Source organism: Drosophila montana, unplaced genomic scaffold, assembly GCF_035044405.1.
Source record: "Drosophila montana isolate Dmon_TW-CO22-7 unplaced genomic scaffold, ASM3504440v1 contig_3213_1, whole genome shotgun sequence".
NCBI classification, from domain to species: domain Eukaryota; kingdom Metazoa; phylum Arthropoda; class Insecta; order Diptera; family Drosophilidae; genus Drosophila; species Drosophila montana.
The window spans coordinates 168056-186727 of NW_026998093.1; the positions used below are offsets into that span (position 1 = coordinate 168056).

The 18672-nt window shown below is 40.4% G+C and overlaps 1 protein-coding gene across 5 annotated transcripts in view; it reads right to left on the bottom strand.

Annotated features, from left to right (window-relative positions):
• Nucleotides 1–18672, bottom strand: part of MCU (mitochondrial calcium uniporter) — a 43643-nt gene that overhangs the window by 1230 nt on the left and 23741 nt on the right. For 4 of the 5 annotated variants that reach the window (XM_064688470.1, XM_064688469.1, XM_064688467.1 and 1 more), the window contains 2 exons: nucleotides 831–1062; nucleotides 20–125 (listed from right to left, as the gene is read on the bottom strand). In XM_064688470.1, the coding sequence (XP_064544540.1) occupies nucleotides 20–125; nucleotides 831–1062 (338 nt within the window). Of the gene's footprint in view, nucleotides 1–19; nucleotides 126–830; nucleotides 1063–4431; nucleotides 4553–18672 lie in introns of those variants that run through there. The other variant, XM_064688468.1, reaches the window with a different exon arrangement.

The following is an 18672-nucleotide window of genomic DNA, read 5'->3' on the forward strand; positions in this document are numbered from 1 at the left end:
AATTTATTGTTTCGCGCACCTGTGCTATGATCTTGCGCACATCGTCCATCTTGTCAATTTTCTCCGTCGTGATCTTTTCGCGTTCCGGTGGCTTCACATCCAAATTGCGATTGTTTATTTGTATACTGCCATGAAAAATATACGAGTTAGTTGTCCATATTTGTTTGGCACACTTTTTTTACACTATTAAACTGTCTATGGAAATTTGTTTTGAAACAAAGTTTGGTTTGCTGGATCTTGGGGTAACTGTTTAAATTTGAATATAACTTAAGCGTCTCAGGCGCCAGACAAGTGGCAACCATCCATGAACAATAGCAGGAGGATTTCTAGTTGACGTTGGAATCGTTGTTGGGGCTGATGTATTTGTTAAGTGGTGCCATTAAGGCTAGAAGTCCCAGCTCCTTATGCAATGTTTGGTTGCGCACAAGCCTTCGCAAGTTTGCAATTTTGCATACAATTTTATTTTATGCCCGCCCCCGGAGATGCATCCCATATACATAGCTGAGAACGGAAAGGAATTTGTACATTTGAGTCATGTAGCGTTCTATTGGACTTGAAAAGCCAGTGCAGTTTATTTGGCTCCTTTTTTCTAGCAATCCTAGCAATATGGCCAGATACTTGGCTCTATTGACTTGTGGAATGGCCCAACTATTTGTAGTGATGCTTGAGAGACATCTTTTGAAACTCATGGCAATGATTTAGTCAAGAACAGGCCATAGGGCACTGCCTCATGAAACGCTAGCTTGACATAGGCGGATTGTGGATTAATTTCCACCATAAAAGTAAGCTCCGTCAGCTATAAGCAGCAGGTTTTATATTGTGGCACTTACCTGAATTCGTCGTCCAGCAATCGTTCAATGGTGCAGGAGGAAGCAATGCGTACGCCATGCTTGTTGATAACCGCAGCACGATCTATGCCCCGATCCTCCTCCCTGAGCATTGTCAGCAGATGCCCAACAGTGTGCGAGATGGGCTTCAAGGCGAACTGGCACAGCTCATTGCGACTTGGCAGGCGAACTGTTAAATGGGGCATGCCATTGATATACTCCAGACTGATATCCTCTGTGGGGCAAGAGAGTGGGAGAAATCAGAGGGGGCCTTAAAAGGTTTTCTCAATAGCTTGAATAGTATTTTATCAACTTTACTAACATTTTTTTAAATTTTTTTTAGTTATCTACAAATTACGTAAAATCAATAAATCTATATATATATATATAAACTACTTGATAATCCCTAAAATCACAAACAAGAGAGATTAATCTTAGTCGAAAAAATGAGAAAAAGTGACTTTTGGATTTTACTAAATTGCCAAGAAGCTTGCGAGTTAGTTACTTTAACGCCAGCTGCGGCACAAAGTTCTGTTAAGTGTCGAGTCATGATGTGGCAACGTTTCTAACCTAGCCCAACAGTGCTTATGATTGTAAGAAGTTATAGTTATATAGTATTTGTGTCAGATTGCGTTGTAGTATTTTTTTATTTCTTTTTTTTTATTAATTGCCCGCAGAGCTACTCAAGGTTGTTGAATGCAGTTAGTCGTACGAATTGATCGCTGAGGCATGGCGCCTATGACGCCTGCCCCCAAGCGATGTGGCAAAGATTTGTAGCTAGCTAAAAATGAGCAGATGAGGCACAAATGACAGCAGCAACAGTTTAATTAGCTGTTGCTGTACTAACACACACTAAACACACACTCATACACACACCTCTAAAAATAGTGAGTGTGCGTGTTGAAGTTTTCACTTTGTCGCATGTGTGGACTGCGCTTTTGTGCAGCAGCTTTGAAGTAGCACAAAGCATAAGCCTCTATGCTATATAAATATATATATTATATATATATATAGAAATTAATACACATAATTTATATATATATATATGTTTCGCTGTGGCACATGCAACACGCCAAGTGGCCAGCGATGCAAGCAGCAGCCCAATAGCTTCTAATAAGAGATTTGCCTCAGTTTAAGCGCATTTACTGGGTCTAAGTTGTAGTTGCTGTCTATAAGCAGTAGATGTTGTTATTGTTGTTGATGTTGTCGGCGGCGCCACTGAAATGTGGGTAACTAGTGTTGTTGTTATTACTGTTGTTGTTGTTGTTGTTGGTTTTGTTGCTTGGCTAACTGCGCCCAAGTCCATCGCTCATTGCTAGCTGTTGTTGTGATTATTATTTTCATGCACTTTGATTTTTTGGGATTTTAAACACATTTTATATGTGTGTTTTATGTTTTCTTTTTTTTTTCTCCTTCTCCTTCTACTTCTCTTCTTTTATTTTCTATATATATTTTTTTTTCTGTTTGCGGCTTCTGCTTGATTATTGATAGTTTGAGAGTTTTGTGTTAATTTTCAGTTAACTTTCTGATTTTCGCGCTTGCAGACGTGTGTCTCGGTTTGTTGATCGCTGGTCGAGTCGAGTCGAGTCGAGTCTCACGCACACACACACACGCACGCACATACAACGACTCTGTGGCTGTGCGTTGTGCTTTGTTGTTTTAGTGTACGTGGCAAGAAGCTATAAAAAAAATTAAACCCGAATGCTATAAACCATATGTGATATAAGCTATGCCCAACTAACTAGCACTAACTAAACTATTAAAAGAATATGGCCAAAAGAAAAAAAGTTCTATGAACTTGTTTCGTGTTTTGCTGTCGTGTCAAAGTGCTGCCACATTGCGTTGCCGCAATCACCCACAAAAGCTGCTGCCTGCCACAACACACACACACACACACACACACACACACACTATTTGATTTGTATGTGGATAGCATTGCCTACAACGCAAAAAGTTAAATTTTGCAAACTCTGACAAGCGGCAAGCGGCATTTGCTCTCAGATAACTAACCACAGGAAGCATGACGCATACATATACACAGCACACAACACACACACACATAAAATACCCACAACCGAGTTGTGAGTCCTGTCACTGATTTTGTTGTTCCCAGTTATAACGTTGTTGCCAAAGTAAACACTAACCATAGAGGTTTTCAACACCCCTCAAAAACCGCAGAGCGTGCAGGGGCGTGCAAACATTGATTAAATTCCTGTTATCCTGTAGGAGCGTGTCATGTCTTTGCCACAACTTTTGGTGCTTTGCTCTCATCAAAACTTAATAGGCAGTTTCCGCAGGCCAAGCACAGGGTTAACAAGTGTCACACATTCTCATAGACATAGACATCACACACACACACATTCAATGGAATTGAGGTCAAAGTGAAGCAAGCGGAAATGCAATGCGGCAATCAGCCTACAAATTTATACCAGTCAGCTTTTGTAGTCGTTGCACGTGTGTGTGAGTGTGAGTGTGTCCGTAGTATACTTGCAATTAACTCTTATTTAAGTTGACTACGCGATGTTAAATAGCAGTGCATAGTATAGAGCATTTGCTAGCTTAGGCCAACTGAACCTTGAATGAACTTCACATAGTTAATTGGATATTCAAAGGTCACCTATTTACATAGCATTACGTTTAAAAATAAGTGCACACCCAGAAAGGTTGAATTTCTATTATCACTACAGAGATAGTTAATACTAAGAAGTAAGGTTTTATAAATTGGAATTTTTTATAGTTTCTATTTAGGCTTCTTTGTAGGCTTCAGTTATTAATAAAAAATTATTTTTAGAAAAATCCTGCGATCAAAGACTTAAAACTTGTTTAAAAGCTGGATTTAAATTCTCCCAAGTTTTCTAGTTGTCACTTCAAGTTTTCCTCCTATATGTATATATTCAGCGTCGTGTTCAGTCACATGTCGGCTAATATGCAAATTGTTTGCATTTTCGCGCAGCTCTATAACATTGTCATCTGTGCCGCGCAATCAAAATAGCTTGGCAACTGTGTTGCATACTTAACGGCAACGCGCCTTGCAATGTTGCAACGGGGCGTATGAGCGTTGCATGATTACACGAGTTCTGGCTTCTGTGCAGGTCCTTGCTTTACAATCCCCCCCCTGCTCTGAGTATGCAAAATTTGTTGCTCTGCTGTATCATTATGAATTCCGCACTCTGCAATTTGACGGCGATTTCATTTGGAATACATGTTCAACAGCTCGGGCTGTGTTGCATGTTGTGCGTGGGTGCGTGTGTAGCGATTGGGCATTTAAATTAAATTATAAAAACTCAGTCGAAGCGTTTAAAAACTGCATGCATAAGATATTTAAAAGTACACTTTAAATTGAGCACAAACATAAATAAAAGAAAGAAACACACACACAAAGTGAAAAGCGCGCAACAAACACTCAACTTGAGCTATTAGTGGGTAAGTTCTGTTAGTTGATGAGGCGGGGCTTGGCGTGTGGCAGTGGCAGCACGATAACTGCTTTGTGCTGAGATTACGCGACTCGACGGTAAAGTCTGCTGCGGCTCCATTGTGCAACCAAGCGCTGAGAGCAGGACTTAGGACTGCGACTCCTATTTGTTCCTGACCAGCAGCTACCTACCATTGTGTGGCGACAAAGTCGAAGCGTTGCCACAGGCAGAAGAAGCAGAAGAAGACGACGCATTGGTGGCAGTATAATTTACGAGCGGCAGCGGCTGAGAAGGTTGCTCCATGGAGCCAGGCGACGACAAATGGGAACTTGTTCCTGTTGTACCAATTGGCGTTGCTGTTGCTGTTGTTGTGGTTGCTGTTGTTGTCGTTGTTGTGTTCTGTAAGCGTTCAATTAGTGTTTGCTTTTTGCCCGTAACGCTCTGACCGCGCGCTCGCAGAAGCGCCTTCAAATCGCTCACATTGAGGCGCCTTAAATCCTCGTCTGGCAACAGAGGACAGCAAAAAAAAAACACAAAGAGAACATATAAAAAAGAAAAATAGGCGTGCCAGAAAATAAGTAAAATGAAATTAAAATTTTCCATGAAAAGGTGTTAGGCGAGGCGTGGCATACACAAGAAAAGAAAGGGGGAAAATTAAAAAAAAAAAAAAGAAAAGAAAATGGCAAGCGGCAGGCGAAAAGTGCAGGAGCAGCTGCTGCGCCGGCACCTTTTCTTCTGCATAATGAATCAGAAAACAAACAGCGCCCACAAAAAAAGGGCAGCACATAAAAAGAAGGAAGGCAGCAGTAGAAGTGAAAAAAAGCGCAGTTAAAATTGATGGCACGTGCAGTTAACGCCACGCAAAATGCACATAAAAAACACCAACAAACTCGAGTAAATGTGTTAAAAAGCAGCGAAAAAACCAAACTGTGACTGGCCCCAAAATGTTGATGAAGACACGCGCCCCGGACGCAGGCAGGACCAAAGGCCTGTGACATCTTTCTTTTATTATTATTTTTTTTTTTTTTGTATCAAAAACCAGGAAATGACACGCACAACGCGAGACATTAATGCAGAGAGTGATGAAATACGGGCGGAGTTGGCAGCCGTGTGGCAGGCAGTTGAATGCTTTTGTCAGCCACAGATTGCATGACAAGTTGAAAAGTTGTCTGATTTTGAATAAGTCACGTAAATTACAAGAGCTATATGATGGTTGCAAATTAAGGCAATTAAACAATTTATTAAGCATTTGTTGACTTTATAATGTAATGCAATTGCCTGTTTCGTTAGCTTAAGCACTTACTTTAATAGAATTTCCTGAAAAACAATTTGTCTTTAACCCCCCCACTTAGTACATTAATCCACTTCCCTTTTGTATAATAAAGCTTTGACTGGCTTTTTTCTCGCTCCAAACCTATTTGCTTTGGACTTTCCCCACAGCCCTTTGCTATCCTGACCACTTCGGTCTGTTTAAGACCAGTTATTTTATACGATGCCCTTCGTTAGCCCATTTCAAGCTTAAAACACACTCAAAATGCTTTTAATTTAAGAGCAACAAAATTGCAACAGCAACTCAAGAGTTGAGCAAAAACACAAAACTTAATAGAAAAAATCAAAGCAGCAAAACATAACTCCAAATATGCCTTTAAGCTAATCAAATATTTATGAAATTGCAGGCTCTCTTTTATATGCCGCCCTTTATGCACGCCTGTATACGACAAATATACGTGTGTATATATATATATCCCCCCTTTTGTATATTTATGATATGCGGGGCAATAAATTTGTTGCCAGATTTTGAACGCTGTGGCCATTGAATAAATCGCAGTTTATGACGCTTTCAAGTTCAAATCAGTTTGTGGCAACATAAATCAAGGCAAAAGTTGGGAATGAATTGCAAATTTAAAATTGTAATTGCGATGAAAAGAAGAAAACTATTCGGTTCACTTAATTAATTAAAAAGGCTGCGTTATCCACAGAGCGGGGTGCGAAAAGCGAAAAAATTGCATGCACTTTGGAAAATTTAACAAGAGCGACGACTTTTTTCTTTTATGCGTGTGCGTGTGTCTCTCTCTGTGTGTGTGTGTGCAACCGCGGCAACCGCAGCGGCTATTGTGTTATCCGTTGTGCTTAGGCTTTTAATATTTTAGTTGCGTTGGCTTTTCATGCTCGCCCAGGAATGCGGTTGGCGCGTGTTAAGGGGCTTTACCTTGGGCTGCTGTTGCTGCTGCTGCCGCCTCGCGTGTGTTTGCACAAACAGTCAAAGCAATTGCGCAGTTTGCACAATAAACTTAACAGCAGCCGCATGCGGGCTAACAAATGTAAACAAAGCCCAAAAAAACTCCATTGCGCGCAAAAGTAGGCAATGCTTTTTGCACTTCTTTTAGGGCACATTATGGAATGCAGCCACTGTATGTGTGAAAAGTTTGGTGTGGGTCAACTTATTGTTGCTTGTGTGCTTTGTACACAATTTAGATTTCAGACTTTCAAGCATGCGAAAGCAGCTGGGTCAATACATCATTTATACAGTAGGTCTTTGATAGCATAAGTGTTATCCAATAAATGGAAATACATATATATATATATATATACCAATATATCTTTGATATTATCCGCACAGTTCTACATGCTTTTTTAAAGGTGTTATTTTAGCTTGTTTATCTAACATCATGCACCATGCATTTTTCTCTTGTAAATCGCAGTTTATCTCTTAAGCTATGTTTTCTTTATTCTCCTTTTATTTCGCTTCATTTTCGTGCAGCCTGTTCGTCTTCATGTTATTCTCTTTTGTGTTAGATGGCGTAACTGATTTTATGAAATTTCCTTTTGGATGTACTCCATTTGTAGCACAAAAATTGCTGCAGCTGCATCCCATAATCGATCTCTGTAGAGTGCGAGCTCTCCAGTGCTTGGCCTTCAGGCTGTGCACACAGCGGAAATTACACAATATGTAATCCCATTTGGATATCTGGCTTCAAGCTGACCCAGTGAAAAACAAGGCAACGATGTGTAAACTCGAGAAAACTTGAAAAGCACCTGTTCAGCTGGTGTGGACACTTTGAACTTTGGTGGCAGCGGGCGCTACAGCTTGTTATTGCCTCAAGTGTTGTGCCCCGCTTGCGGCGTGTAGGGGCCTCACTTGAGCTCCCATTATACGAGCCACAGACTTGAATACCCTTCGCGTATGCAGCTCATGTGTATTGAGAGTTGCCTCAAGTTAAATTAATTGCGCTAACTTTGGCAAGAGCATTTTCAAGCATATTATCTGCCACTTGCAGGCGCTGCTCAACGTCATCAACATCTAAAGAAGTCTCTGGCTGCGGCGTGGAGGAAACGTGGTTTTAACTGGTTTGACGCTGAATCCGGCACATTTTGCGCGTCAAAATAGGCTCCGGACAGAGTCACAGCCTCTGCTATGGCGGCACGATGGGCAACGGATACTTTCGAACGTCACAAACGTCGACATCCTCGCGCCAGCGGGACAAGCGGTAAGTCCAAACTACGTCTTTTACTGGGTCAACTCTTAAGTTACAGCCAAGGGCAGGCGCTAATAAACCATGTACATATGTCTGCAGGGGGGGTTGGCTAAAGTGGCTGCTTGCTACTTGAGAGGACATTTTGCCGTCCGACAGTTGTGGGCCATAAAAGTCAATGACGTATGCCGGAAATCGTGTAAAAGGCAGCTCCATATAATAAGCTACAACTGGGCATCAATATTTATGGCGGGGTTGCCATTTGGTCAACCAATTTATGTGTTCTTGTCTTCAAAAAGGGGTAACAAGGCGAGAAACCTTGTAAAAGCTGATTTGATATCATGAGGTCAGCAAGCTACTGGCAATAGGTACTTCAATTATGTGAGAAGCGCAGAGAAGGGCTCTTAGAGCAATGGCCAGCTGTTCGAAGCGAAAGTTTAATTTAACAATTTTAGAGAAAAATGTATACAAAATTTAAACTTTTTTTTAAACTCTTTAAAACTTTGACAATTCGCAGATGTTTTTATACCTCGTTTGCCTGACTGCATCAAGAACAAAGCGTAACAAAAATATTTGCAATCTAAAAATAATTTTATTAGGTTTTTCAGCCGAAACTTCTTCGGCTTTCGCTTTGTTATCACTTTAAATCTTTTCATCTGACTAAAAAACAACAAAGAATATAAAAACGGCCATACATACGAGCTTGTATGTGTGCAACAAGGCCAAGACAAAGAAAAATCAGAATGTCGGACAAAGTTTGAAGCACAATGTTTCAAAGGAAAGTCCCAAACAAGTTCATATTCAGGCCAACTTCTGGACGGTGAAAAAGTCAAAAAAAAAGGAAACTTTACGGGTTTCTTGAAAAACACGTGCTGCTTTATAATTAAATTGCCCCCAGCCTGCGACGAGCGCGAAATTAAAACAAAAGACAAGCAAATTAAATGCGTTGAGATTCTTTTTCCTTTGTTACAATTAGCGCCTGTCAATTTTTTGGGTGCTCAAGCCTTAAAATCGATACTGATTTGCGGAACGAAGATTCCTTAAATGAGCCTGCATGCTTCAAACATTTTTCCAATTAATGAAATGCCAGCAAAACTGGGGCGCCACAAGAGGCGGCTCTCAAATATGGAGCACAATTGCAAGAAGAACAGCAATTAAAAACGACTAACGGCGCCCACATATAAAAGAAAAATGGTCTGACACAGATGGTCGGGGCGTTGCCGTAACAAAAACTATTTGCCGGGTTGGAGTATATCATGGAAGCGATTTACCAGCTGCCACTCACTGGCGGAGCTCAAACAACAGCATGGGGCAGCTGCCAACTGAGTTGACATTGGTGCTTAAACAAAATCGCGGGGCTACTTTACATGTCTATCATAGGCTGGTGAGCTATTAGATTTGGGAAGTTGATGGATTTTTTTAATTAAAATAGTTGCTCTTTATAATATTTAGAGTATTCCCAAATATTAACATAAAATAGGACTTAATTCCATTCGGAGTTTTTCTTTTACCATGTTGTTAGAAGTCTAATAAAATTCGACTGGCCACGGATCGGTGAGTTTTCACTTCGATTTCGATTCACAGCTGTAAATTATAGCATACTTTTAGGATGGTGCAGAAATCAAGTCTATTCTACGCTATTTTAAAATATTAGGAACTTACAGGGCACTAAATGTGCTGCAATATTTATGTATTTGTTTTTAATATTTGTGCTTTTTATATGTTGTAATACTAAGCGCCACAAAAGTTGTTCCAATACGCGTCAACAGCCTGACAAACAGGCGGCTCACATTTTGACCAAAAATTGAATTTTTATTCCCAAATTGAATTGTGTTCCCCACAGTTGGCAGTTTTTATCCGCTGCGTTGCATACGCACAGGCGTTGCCTCATTTGCATGTGCACAGAGCGGGAAGCCGGGGTGGAAGGCGATTGTTGGGGATGGTGGCAGGAAGCAAGACTATTGCATGCATGGAACAGTAAATTTGTTTTATTGACAGACTGTTAACGACGCGTGGGATTCGGGTAGAGTGGGGAGCGGAAGAGGGGCTCGCATGTAGAGTGTGTGTATTGTGTGTGTTGCACATAAAGATGTTAGAGACAAGAAATTTGTGACTACTTTCGGGACGCTGGGCGATATTAACAAATCGATTTATGCATATATTTCACATACATCTACAACTACAGATGGGCACAGGCTCAGCTGTGGGTTCGGCTGGGTGAGAGGCGTTCAAAGGGAACAGATCCCTGACATTTAGTCACGTTTCACAAGTTTCATTGAAATTGACATAAAAATGTCGTGAGATGCCTTTAAACGTGTGCGTGCAAGTGAGACATGTGTGTGTGTGTGTGTGTGTGGGATAGAAAAAGAAAGTGAGAAAGAGAGAGATATAGAGTGTGTGTGCATACCCATTGTATACTATTTGACCTTTCCCAGCTTTGTTTTACGTGTCAACTTACCTGCAAAGAAATGTGAGAAAATTGTTGTTTAGAAATGTTTGTAGCAGGCAATTGTCGTAAGGTATAAATAAATTTATCGAATGTGTGAGCGAATTTGCATAAAATACTCTTGTGAATGTTTGAAAGTTTGACTTTCGATGTTCGTTAAAAAGTTTGTACTTGGCCAAAAACCAAAACAACGCCTACAATCACAACAACAACAATAGCAACCACTGCAATTGGTTGCTGCGAAACTTTGCAAATTTAATTATGAAGCTTAAAAATAGCAAATGTTGACAGGCCCTTAACACAGGCGAAACCGAACACAGAGTGAACTGTGAAGAGCCAAAAAGGCCTCGGGAAACTTTACCAATTAGTTGTGGATAAAAACTTTTTCGAATATACATATATACATAAATGACCTAGAAATAGCAAATAATTACATTTGCCTGTAGTTTATAATGATGCGCACATTTTCTCAAGCATCATATAAATTTCATAGTTAATTGCATAATAAGAGAAACGAGAAAAAATAGACAGGAAAAATGCTTTAATAAAGAAGGAAAAAGGACGAGTAGCTGTTGCAAATTGTCTGCGTTCAACAGCAAAGAATAAAAAAAAATGGAGGAAAGCAATTTTTGCAGTGCCTAAAGGCAGACAACACAAATTGGCAGGCAGTCTATGTTGCATGCCACAAGCGCGAGGCGAAAGGCGCTACGAATTACACCCGCAAGCTATAGCTCAAGCGGCGCACGTAATTAGACTACGATATTGTCAATGTCAGGCCAAAAAGGATATGGCCCGTCTCCTGTCGGGTTGCCTTCCCTTCTGTCAAGCATTTCCTATTCAATGTCTGATTATCTGCTGCGATTTCCTTTCCCAATTGTTATAGATCTTATGGAAATTGACAAAAAAAAAACAATATAAATGCATTTGGCAGCAAAGTTTAAATCAATTTCTTTTCAAACTTATGCACTTTAACTAATATGATGGCATACACTCGTTCACTTCTACACAAAGATAGCTGGGGGTGGGGCTTAACACACGTGCTCCGTTTAATATTTGCATACATTTTTGAGTCCCTCGTAACCCTTCCCGCCGCAATAGCTTACACGCTCCATTGGGCTGTCTGACTTGTTTACATTCACAAGCTGCTGGCGGGCAGATAGACCAAAAAAACAACATTGTGCATATGTGAATTTATATGAAAAACATAAATATATAAAAAATAGCAAACATTTTTGCCGCAGGAGAAACTTCACTTAGCTTAGTCGACATTTGTTGAAAAAATTCCGGAGTAAATATTTTTACAAACAGAGTAACTTTATTGGGTGCTGTGGGCGAGTAGCTTATGTGAACTACTTGAATGGAATTAAGCTGCATTTCTTTAAATCGTATCTAACTTGAACTCGACTTTAGTTGAATAATTTAGATATTTAATTTAACTAATAGGGCTCTTGAGGCCCTTGATGACTCTGAAGCACTTTTAAGCCATTTGTAAACTTGTTTTCTCATATTTTGATGTATTTTATGTGTATACATTCAAGCACTACTAGCAAATTGCCAACAAAGATTTGAATTTGAGAAGCTGGCTTCAAGCCATGCTGCATGGCCCAAATGTATGTAATATTCCCATGTAGTTAACATGCAATATAACCACAAACGAATATGGCAGAAAACCGGTAAACAAGTTGGTCGTCCTTCTGATTTACTCCACAGGGAAACAAAAAACCCAAAGTAAAAAGTTTCATTTCTTATGCATATGCAAAGAGTAAGCAGAGTCGAGGGGGAGGCAGAGATTGTGAGCAGGGTTGTTGATGATGTTGTTCTAGTTAAGAATAGAATGGAGGCTGTGTTTATCATTATAGTTGTTGTTGCTGTTGTTGTGTGTGTTTAAGTTGCCGTTATATTGGATTTTTCCACTTCGGTTCGTTCTTGGCACATTAAAGACGCGCGCACAGAAAGCCGTCAAAACTGAGTTGCCTGCCGGAACTGAAAAATTCAAGAGTTGCCCAGGCCCTTGCAACATACACCTTAGGCACTATTACCCAGGCAATGCGGCATAGTCCACCGCCATGCGGAGCGGGCAACGCAGCGGCGGAACAATCCGACTAGGGCATAAAGGCAAATGTAGTCAAGTTGAGCCTTGACGTGGCATGCGGCATGATTCGCTTAGCATTCAAAATTTAAAAGGGAGCGTTAGAGAGAGAGAAAGACTCTTTCAATGGCAAATGCAAATTGGCGCAACATTCGTGTCGTTAGAGCATTGCAAGTACTTTCCGGCTTACGGTTGCATTCGCAATGTGCACTTCGGAAAATTCGTTCAGCTTCTTTTAATAAAAATACTTGCAGTTACTTGGCATAGACACATAAACAACACTCGCATTATTTGCCCACAAATCACAGAATGGACTGACCCTTGCTGCAGCGCTAGAAGGTATGCAGCATCTAACATTTATGCCCCAACTTATTGTTGTTGTTGCTGCTGCTGTTTTGCACTTGACAGCAGACAGTCTCAGCTGGACAGTGTCGAGATGCACAACATATTTCCACACGTACGCACATTAAGCGCCACAAGGGGCGAATTTTATTTGATAGCCACAGCTAAAATTACAAAACGCTGCTCAGGTTTACAGTTTTATGTTGAAATGTACGTCTTGGTTGTACACTGGACAATTCATATTCATTTGGACGCATTACGTGCCACGGCAAGTAGCAAGCAGCAAGCAGCCAAGGCAGCTGCAGCTCTTGATCAAGTTTTAAGTTACCTTGAATCGATTTTCAGTGCCTTAATTTTGTAAAAACAAAACCAATTTCCATTGGGAATACATTTTTGGTCTTGATTCGACAGCACAATTTCCTAAGCTTGAGCAGGAATTCAATTACTCTGTCAAAAACTAACCGATATTCATGCTGCCGGCCTTGGATGTATAGTTGTATAGGTTGTATAAAGTTGTATACTATTTCTGCATCAACATTGCATTCATTTGTAAACATAAAACTCCATCCAGCGAACACGTTCCAGCTCTGGGCTTCCTTTTGCGGTTTCGCTTCCTATTTTTGTTGCACTCCTTCAGACGCTGCCTCGGCGCATCCTGCAGGCTAGCACGCTGCACAGCAGTTAACTTGACAACCTCTTCATCTGAGTGGAAGCGATGGCCGCGCTGCCCCAACCGCCAGACTCTATGACGCACATGAAAATAAATGCTGAACTGGCCAACAATATTTGCACGAAAAGTAAGCTTCGGTCGTTGCGGTTGACTTAATTTATGACACGAAAATCGCTTTTCGCTATGAATGGAAAAAACGACATGTTTTTTAAAAACAAAAAAATTCTATTGTGCGTGTGTGGCCAGTGGCAAGCATTAAAAACTGAAAGGGCCAAAGAGAGAATATTTCATTGGTTACGGTCGCTGAGCAGAGAGAATGAGAGCATTGAGAAAACAAAAGGCGAATGGTAACAGAGGAGCACACAAAACAGGAACCCCAACCCCAACCCGAACCCGAACCTGTTGGGTTGGCCCCAACACGGGACCCGTGTCCAAAGCTTTGCATCCCATTTCCATGCATCGTCACACGTCAGAACATTTTAAACTCATTTCGCCCACATCACGCAGAATTCCAGTCGGAAAACTGACCAAAAAGTTTAAAGGGAAGGGGCAGCTATGTGGGGAGTTTGCCTTTTGGGTGCTATTTTTTTTGGTTGGCTTCGCGGCTGCTTTTGGTAATTCAGTTTTACGTCATTTCGATGTATTCACGCTTCACTGCAGACCAAAACTCTTTTCAGCGGGCGACACACGAGAGAGACACACACACTCACGCACACCCAGACAAGTGCCACACACTCTAAGTGTTGCAAGCTGGTATTTGTTGCTGCTGTTTTTATGAGTAACTCGCTCGCTTCCGGCAGTGCTCCAGCTTTGGAGTGTGCTTCATGTGCCGGCAATTGCATTTGTGTGAGTAACGCATTTCCGCTCCCATTGTTGCTGTGCGCCAGGCCAGGCATAAACCACTCGCGCACAAACACTTACGTACTCTCACGGATAACAGTTAACTAGGTGACGCTTTGGCCGATGACGAAATAGCCAACTAGCCAGCAAAGGCTAAACAAAACACCAGCCAGCAGCACGTCAAGAGTTCAATTAACGTGTGCGCTTGTTGTTGCTGTTGTTGCTGCTGTACTCACAGTTCAGCCGAGTTCATTGCTTGCCACCTAACAGAGCGACCCATTGGCATTGCCAACTTTTGTTGACTTTACCTTAATTTCATTTCATTTTTAAGTAATTGTCGCATTACGACATTACAGTGGCTCGAAATTAAATAAATAGAAGCAGTTAAAAGGTTATGGTAATATTATTTTAAATATGATTTGCTCATGTGAAAAATAAACCTTTTGATTGAGTTTTGAGAGTAATTGTAAATATAAAAGATTAAGGGATTTGAAGATACAGTTTTAATAGTTAATTGTTGTAATTTTTAGTACAATTTTTGTATTCCATTAGCAAGATCTACTGTAGTATAGGTACAATCAACTCAGCACAACCAGCCCATAAAATGATCAATTTTAAAATCTCTTAACTGCCTCAATAAATTTAGAGTTAAAACAAGTTTCAGATATTTTTTAAAAGAGCACATTATTTATGCATTTCAAGACTGACACCTGAGCCCCAAAAACTGAATCATTTACAGCTTAATTCTGGGGTCTGATTGTACTCTCAGTTGCCACGCAAATGGCAACAGTTTTGATCAACCTTTCACTTAGTGGGGTCAGTCACATGTCGGCTTAAATTTGTTTTGAGTGCTCGAAAATCGCAACTTTGCGGCAACACGTGCGACTTTCGGCTGTTGCTGTTGTTGCCAATTCCCAAAAGTGTTAAGAGTTCATTTTAATGGGCAAAAGTTAGCAGTTGCGCTGGTTTAATTGAGCTCTAAATTACTTTTACTTTTCAATTGTGCCCCGCAAGCGAAACTCAATTAATGCAACAAATACAATTACAAGTCAACAACAAAAAAAAACATGAGAAAAAACATAAACAAAAATATATTAAAAAAATATGTCGCGCTAAAGTTCAAAAATTGCATTAAAGGTACGCGGTGGCAAAATGAAACAAAATCAACGTAAGACTTGAGAAATTTTGTAGGCCCAAGTACAAAAATTACTTCATTGTTGCTGTTGTTGTTGTTGCTGCTGTTGCTGTGGCAACTGTTGCATGTAATTTTGTTAACCTTAAGCACAAGCGCCAAAGGGAAGGGGTGGGCGCGAGACTGTTAAAATGCTTGGCAGTGAAAAAAACAAAGCAGCGGCAGAGCGTAGTCTGAAGCGACGTCAACGCCAGCCTCAGCGCTGCGCAGCCGCAGCGGCGAAAATGGCCGCGCAGCTTGCGCGCAGCAGACGCCGCGTCAGTCTTTCGCGAGACGCAAACGTGCGCGCAACACAAACAAACAAACGAGCCGCGAGAGCCGAGTTGAAAAGTGCGGCGAAAAAACAAGTGCACAATCGCGAGAGAGAGAGAGGGAGAGAGACGAAATACAAAGCGTGCGTTGTTGTTTTTTTTTAGAGTTCGGACTTAACGTGTTGTTGTTTTGGCCAATTTCATGCGCAATAAAAACATTTTTAGCCTTAACCACAAAAATCAACAAACTGTGCAAAAGGCGGCGCCGCCATTAGAAAGCTGCAGCCCAGCCCCGCTCAACGCGCCCCCCTCTGTAGTCATCAAGCGTATCTGCGGCTTCGGCCAAAACCGTGCAAATAGAGAAGCTCCGTTGTATTTATTTGCACTGGGCCACGGCGCCGGCGTCAATGTGGGCCAACCACAAGATACACAACACAAGACGGCAAACACAAACACACTCACACACACACACATACATGCGCACAAACAATTTATCAATATTTGCGTTAATGGCAAACAAAGCCGCAGCAACATTAACAATATTCGCAACGTTGTCGCCGCTTTTGCCGCAGCATCAATGAGTAAATTAATGTGGCCAATACCATTTGCATTAGGCCAACTTTAAGGATTGGCGCATAGATAAAGGTAATTGTGGACAAGCATTAGCCCCATCTTTGTGGCCATTAATTACGCCTGGCATATTGCGAAAATGATTGATGTCAGCTTAAATAGTTTTAGGGCAGAAGCTGGCACAGTTTGTAAAACTGTTTGAGTCTAGGTTGGAATAGGAACTTTTCGTTATGATACCAGCAGCTAGGTACTTTACCTATTTTTCTACTGAGTAATTAAGTTACTGACGTTTGGCAGGCATACACAAATACTACAGACATTTGGGATTTCCCGACATTAAGTGCTTTGAAATACTTAGGAACAGTCTGGGCTCTATGCAGTACTTTCTACCACTGTGAAATGGGATGATCATTGAAACGAAAATTGTGTTTAATGCGTTTTAAGACGCATATTTCACTCAATATGACATTATAAGTCAACTATTTCAGCGTAAGAGAAAAACCATAAAAACAGTTAAAAATTACCAAGATCATAAAAAGTCATCATTTGTTACGTTACCTTTTTGGCAATTGGCTTTAGTATTTGGCTGACATTTATTGTGAGCTTTTCCGCTCATATATCGTGGCCAAATGGACTGCAGATTCCACTGTCCTCTTGACCGTCGCAAACTAATTACTCCTTACAGTTGGCAGCCGTTGCAATTTCCATACAATGTATGATGAGGCTCGACATTGTTTGGAATTGGGTTCGTGTCATGGCTCAAATGCAATTTGTGGCTAGGCGAAGGCAAGTAAATTGATTTAGCATTTATTAGGGAGAGGGCATCGCTATGGTTAGCGGTTCAAGTACATTGAGCAATAGCTCTCTTTCCCTTACCCACTCTTCCACTCTGCACTCGCCGTTAGTTGCCCGCAGCGCCATTAGCATCGTTCGCTGCGCTGTTGTTGTTGTTGTCGTCGTTGTTGCTGTTGTTGTTGTTGTTGCCTGGTCGATGGAATCATCGTGGAAATTGCCAAATTTTCGAAAATGTCATTGCAAATGTCGCGTGTTGTTGTCGTTGCCGTTTGCCTGCGGTGCTGTCATCAGGTTTTTGGCAGCTGCCTTCTAGGCAATTCATTTTGATAGACCCGCCCTGTTGCCACCCCCTGTCCCGCGATCTGCTGCGGCTGGGCTCTTCAGCTCATCGGCTCTTCAATCTGTGTATGCTCTGATTGTTCAAGTGTGCGAGTTTAGTTTTGCCTCTTCTTTTTCTATAATATTTGTTTTTGTTGTATTTATTCTAGTTGTGCAATTATAAAATATGCTGTGTGAAAAGCGCCATTGCAATACATCTTTTTTTACGGTTCTTTTTTCTATTTTTTTTTTTATATTTTTCGAGTTTATGCTTCGTTTATTGTTGGTGCTTTTCATGTAAATTGTTAGCAGTTGCTTATTGTTTTCTGCTCTTTTTTTTTTATTCGCCCAATAGTTTTCTGTGTTAATTAATTTGAAGCTGTCATGCGAGTTGCCCGTTTTCATTTTGGCACGAAACTTTTTCGCGAATATCTTTTTTTTTGTTTTTATATTTCCATGTGTACATTTTTTTGTGTAGCTTACTCTTGCATATAATTAAATTAGCTGCTTTTTCAGTAATGAGCAATAACTCGCGTGGTTTTATGCAGAGTTTTTATTAAGGCAGTTTTTGAATGGCATAAACAGTTTACATTTCTCTCATTTAATTAAGTTATTGATTTTCATGTTTGTTTTTTAATTTTTCAACAATTTTTTACTGCTGTGTTCAGCATAAATTATGACGTTTTAATTACATGCCGCTGTCGTTTGCAAATTTGAATATATTCTTTTCCAACATTTTTTCCTCCATTTTTTTTTTGCAAAATTTCCATTGAAAATAGAAAAAAAATCCGGAAACCTTTTTTTAAACGTGCAAAAAATGATGAGAGTATGCCGCACACGTCTCAAATAAGTTATATCGCATATAAAATGCTACTAAAAACGAACACGTGACTTGAGACCGAATTAAATTTGTGATAAAATTGCTGCTAAATACTTAAAATGCTGACAACGGCAATCATAAAATGGCATAAAAAGTAATTAACGCGCTCTTTACATAGTATATCTATGAAAAAAAAAAACGAGACATGTACACACATGTACGCAAATGTTGAAAAATACGTATACGCGCTGTTGTTGTATTCGAAAGCAATTAAACTGAAAGCCCCTGGCAAACAGTGCAAAGAACACTATAAAGAAGATATTAAAGATGCAAAATTGCAATAACGCAAATACAAATGGTTCTAGACGTGACTGATCGGCTAGAAGATACCCTGTGTCCCGTCTGAGATAACCAAACAGTCATTCTAAAGCTTTCTGTAAATATCTTGTATCTCTTTGTGAGATAAACAACAACCGCTTGATAGCCCAATGATAGTATATAATTTGGTAAATTAAATGCCTGCTATGTCTATCATTTATCATTTATTAGCCTACTTTACGCAAACAGGGTATTAAACTTAAAAGCAAAAAAAAAAGAAATGAACAAATTAACAGAATTTTCTTCAA